The sequence below is a fragment of the Nematolebias whitei genome, chromosome 21, assembly GCF_014905685.2.
Source record: "Nematolebias whitei isolate Nwh7 chromosome 21, NemWhi1, whole genome shotgun sequence".
NCBI lineage: Eukaryota > Metazoa > Chordata > Actinopteri > Cyprinodontiformes > Rivulidae > Nematolebias > Nematolebias whitei.
Window position 1 is genome coordinate 31,039,539 of NC_056518.1, and position 5,041 is coordinate 31,044,579.

The following is a 5,041-nucleotide window of genomic DNA, read 5'->3' on the forward strand; positions in this document are numbered from 1 at the left end:
AGAACCTGAACACCCAGCTACACAGACCGAGGTAGAACCTGAACACCTAGCTACACGGACCAAGGTAGAACCTGAAAAACCAGCTACATGGACCGAAGAGGAACCTGAACACCCAGCTGCACAGACCAAGGTAAAACCTAAACACCCAGCTGCACAGACCGAGGTAGAACCTGAACACCCAGCTGCACAGACCAAGGAAGAACCTGAACTCCCAGCTACACAGACCAAGGTAGAACCTGAACTCCGAGCTACACAGACCAAGGTAGAACCTGAACACCCAACTGCACAGATTGAAGAAGAACCTGAAAAAACAGCTGAACAGAGAGAGGTGAAACCTGAACAACCAGCTGCACAGACCGAGGTAGAACCTGAACAACCAGCTGTACAAACCGAGGTAGAACCTGAACAACAAGCTCCACAAACTGACGGAGAACCCAAAGAACCAGCTGTACGGACCGAGGAAGAACCAGAACAAATAGCTGCACTGTCTGTGGTAGAACCTGAACAATCAGCTGCTCAGATTGAGGAAGAACCTAAACAACCAGTTGCATGTACAGAGATAGAACCCAAACAAACAGATGTACAGACAGAGGAAGAACCCAAACACCCAGCTACAAGGTCTGAAGAAGAGCCCAGACAACCAGCTGCACAGACAGAAGAAGAACCTGAACAGGCAGCTGAACCAACAGAGGAAGAATCCAAACAAGAAGTTGCAGGAACAGATAAAGAATCCAAACATTTAGCTGCATGGACAAAGAAAGAACCTGAACCAACAGCTGAACCAACAAAGAAAGAATCCAAACAACCATGTTCACAGAAAGAGGAGGAACCTGAGAGTTTTACTGAGCCAAACAAAGGTACTCCAATGGAAAAGATAAAACGAACACAAAGTCCAACAAAATCAAAAAGTGCTGGACCTAAAACAACATCTAAAGTTGGTTCTTCTGTAGAACCTGGGGAGAACAGGACTATCCCTGATGGTGAAACGGAACAAATGGAAGCTACTGGCATCAAGGAAAGTAAACCCTCTCCAACCAAAAGATCAAAACATCAAATTATTTTCAGAGAACATACAGAGGGGGTCTCAAAACACAAAGAAGAACCTGACAGCAAGAGACCTTTAAGTTCTGAGGAACAAACAGCTTTGGCTGTGAAACAAACTAGAGTTATACCAGTCAGGAGAAAGTCAAAGGGTCTTCAGGCTTCTGCAGCTTCAGAATCTGCTTCTTCTGCAAGTAAAATACCTGGTGAGGATGCCAAGAAAACCCAACAAGAAACTGGAAAACCTACAATCCCACCACCAAGGAGAAAGTCGAGGACAGCAGATGCTTGCCCCAGGGTTACTGCAGCACCTCAGCTGAGTAATGACCCTGAAGGTCAAAAGTCCTCTCTTAGATCTCTTGATGTGGAACTGGAGCCATTTCAGAAAGAAACTGTTGGTCAAAGGTGTTCAACTTCTGATGAGTTCACAGGATCTGTGGAAAGTTCTGTTATGGAACAAGGAAAACCTTCACCAGCCAAAAGAAGGTCAACAAACGAGAAAATTGCTGCCAAATCAGTGACAGAAGAAATATTAGAACCTGGAGAACTGGCATCTACAGAGGAACCAGAAACAGCTCCTTTTATAGAAACAAAAATTGTACCAGCTAAGAGAAAGTCAAGAAGTAGCGATGCACCAGTGACATTAAAGTCAGATACTGTCACTGCTGGATCTGAAGATCTGGACTCTCAGGAAACTATAAAAGAACTTGACATTGTAAGAATTTCTTCCAATGAGCCATCAGATACGGCAACTCCTGTTCAGAAAGAAGATAAGCTCTTGTCAGTCACATGGATGTCCGAGACCATTATGACTCCCCCTGAACTTTCTAACAAAGAGGAAATGCAAGTCATGGGAAAACCTGGAGATCCTATAACTGAAGGTACTGTTGCAATGAAATTAGCTCTGACGGGTTCTGATGGTCAGGCGCTTCCTGCAGTTCCAAAGGTTGGCTCAAAAACAACTGAAATATTGCTCTTGGAAAAAGTTGTGTCTGAAGAATCTGAGCAAAAAACAGCTTTAAAAACAGAGGAAGTCAAAGGACAAACAGAAAGTGTAATTGAACCAGTTGAGCTTTCCCAAACCAAAGGAATGCCAGAAAGTCCAAAAGTTCCCCTGCAACATGTTGACAAGAATAAGATGCCAACAAACAAAGAACATATTGGACCTCTGTCTGCAGAGGAAACTGAAACTGCTGTTCTGTCAGAAACAAAAAGTGCTGATGTTTCTACAGCTTTAAAGCCAGATACTATCTCTGCTGGGTCTGATGATGTGGACTCTATAAAAATTAATAAAGAGCTTGAATGGGCAAGAGTTACTCCAACTGAACCATCAGGCACAGTAATTACTGTTCAGGAAGAAAATAAGTTATTGCTTAATACATCAGAGAGTCTGATGACTTCCCCTGACCTGCTATATGAGGAGGAAATACGGGTCATGGAAAAGCCTGGAGGTCCAGTAACTCCAGATGACCTGGCAATGGAAACTGTCTTAAAAAGCTTTGATGACCAGACACTTCCTGCTGCTCCACAAATTATCCCAACAATAACTGAAACTTCTGTCTTGGAAAAAATAGAGCTTTCACCAAGCGACAAACGGTCAGAAAATCTGAAGCGTTCCACAGACAACGATGCTGTGCTTTTGTTTGAACCCAAGGCTAAATCTGAAATGATTATGTCAACAAATCAAACAACAGTTACTGTTTCTGGAAAAACTGAACCAATGCCAGCCAGCAGGGAGTCAACGAATCTCATAGAGTCTGAAGAAACTGGAAAAGAACCAGCTTTAAAAGGAGAGGATGTCCAAGGACAAACTGAAAGTGTTGTTGAATCAGTTGAGCTTTCTCAAATTAAAAGTATATCAGAAAGTCCCAAACATTTCCTGGAACTTGTTGACATTAAGTGTGAGAGTTCATTTCTGCCTGCCAAAGATCAAACAAAAGGTTTAGGTTTAGACATAACTGAGGTTGTACGGAGTGGAAAAGACCTGAACAATGCTGAGTCCTCTGAATCTACAGAGACCAACAGAAGAGACACCAATGCTGAGATCAAACGTTTGAAGGAAGAAGGTGACCATGAGAAACCTGTCACTGCTTCAGAGGTCCTCCATGAAATCTCTGCATGCGTGACGACTCGAACAGGTGTGAAGGACATTAGTTCAGTAGTTGTGAAGACTCAAAGTCAGGTTGTTGAAAGCCAGGATCTCCAAGAAAAGAAAGTGGTCACAGTCAGTCTGGATACAAGTGAAGTGCGTGAACATGTTGCTCATCACTTTGATGTCCAAAGTTGCACTCTAACTTCTCATTCTTCTCATACAGAAGAACTTGAGTCAGACGTTCTACCTGTCTCAATAATACCACCTCAAACTGCAGCCACAGGCCATCAGATACCTGAGGATAATTTAAAAGGCCAAACCTCTGTCCAGTCTTCAGAAACGTGCTTTGGAGCAGATGCTCCAATACAGCTTCAATTGGATGATTCTACAGATACTCCAAATTTAGCAGATTACATTGACAAGTTATGGACAAACACTGAAGAGAAGGAGACGAGATATTTGCTCCTTAATGTGTCAGATATACAGATCCTCCAGACCTGTGAGGCAATGTCAGATGAACCAGACCAAAAAACTGTGGTCGCAAGTGACTCCACTACATCTACTGTCTGGTCCCATGAGGAAAAGATAGAAAAGAATTCATCTGAAGATGAAAAGGTTACCCCAAGTGAAACCACGAGCCAGCAAAAGGTGTCTGAACAAGAACCACCACAGGAAAAACCTAAAGAAGTCAGAGAAAGTGATGTTCAGGAGGACAAGGCTTCAAGATATTTTCAAGTGAGTCAGAATGAAGGATTTATTCAGAAAGAGCCCAAAGTATGCATCCTACAGCTTGATATAACTACCAATACCAGTCCACAGGAGAACGATGACACGTCTTCTGCAGGGGATGAGCCAAAGATGGAAACTGTGATCCAGATTGGAAACATCCAACAAACCACCTATGTTCTTCAAGATGACCTACCTCAGACAGACTCTGTCCAGCTCAACTTGCCTTCTTCTAAAGCACTGTCACAAGACAAGACAGAATTTATAGAAATAAGCTTATATGAACAAGATCCAATAAGCTTCAACAAAACTGAGGCTGACATCGAGCCTAACGCAGTCTGCGAACACATTAGGTCAGATGAACATTCTGCTGTAACTTGTGTTATCAGCAGTTCAACAACAAGCTTTAATGAAAAAACTACAGCTGATGTTATCTCAGAGATATCTGCACCAGAGACGCAACAACTCTCCTCTGCTGTTTATGAATCGATACAACCACACCAGGCTAAAGTTATAGAAATAAGCTTGAATAAGCGGGATGCAAGTCCAGGTGGAACCAAGACTGTGGTCTCAGAGACCGAACAAGAAAGATTTGAACTGCATGAAGAACATCCTGTAATGAAACATGGAGAATATAGTTCTGTTCACTTGGAAGAAAGCCCTGCTGGGGTGGAGAAAATCCATGTGGAGCATGAAGGACCAGGAGAAGATCTGACTCAGACAAGAACTCAGAGTGAAGGAGTGCCTGAAAACAAAGAGAAGGTTGATACTCATATTCATCCAGAGGATGAGGCTGTTCAGAGTCACTACAGGTACCATGTGTCTGCTGGGTCTGAAGAAGTTCCATCAAGTGAAGAAGGGACAATATCCAGAGAAAAATCTGAGCAGGAAACATTAAAAAGAAGTCCAGATATGTTGAAAACAACTCTAAACAAACTGGAAGGTGCACACAGAAACCTTGATGAAAAGTCTAAAACAGAGAAAGCGATCCTCAGAGGCACTCAAGCTCCTGTTAAACACCCCAATACACCTGAGCAACAAATCCCATCTGTGTCAGTCGGAGATAACAGCAGTTCACCAGAAAGACCAGAGCAACAAGTCCCATCTGTGTCAGTCAGAGATATCCCAGGCTCACCAGATAAACAAGAGCGACAAATCCCATCATCGTCAGTCGGAGATATC

General features: G+C 43.0%; 1 protein-coding gene across 1 annotated transcript in view; it reads left to right on the forward strand.

Annotated features, from left to right (window-relative positions):
- LOC119427237 (microtubule-associated protein futsch) overlaps positions 1 to 5,041 on the forward strand; it is a gene marked incomplete at its 3' end in the record, with an annotated part of 8,536 nt that extends 3,495 nt beyond the window's left edge. The window contains exon 5 of the mRNA XM_037694817.1: positions 3 to 5,041. Within this exon, the coding sequence (XP_037550745.1) occupies positions 3 to 5,041 (5,039 nt within the window). The remainder of the gene's footprint in view (positions 1 to 2) is intronic.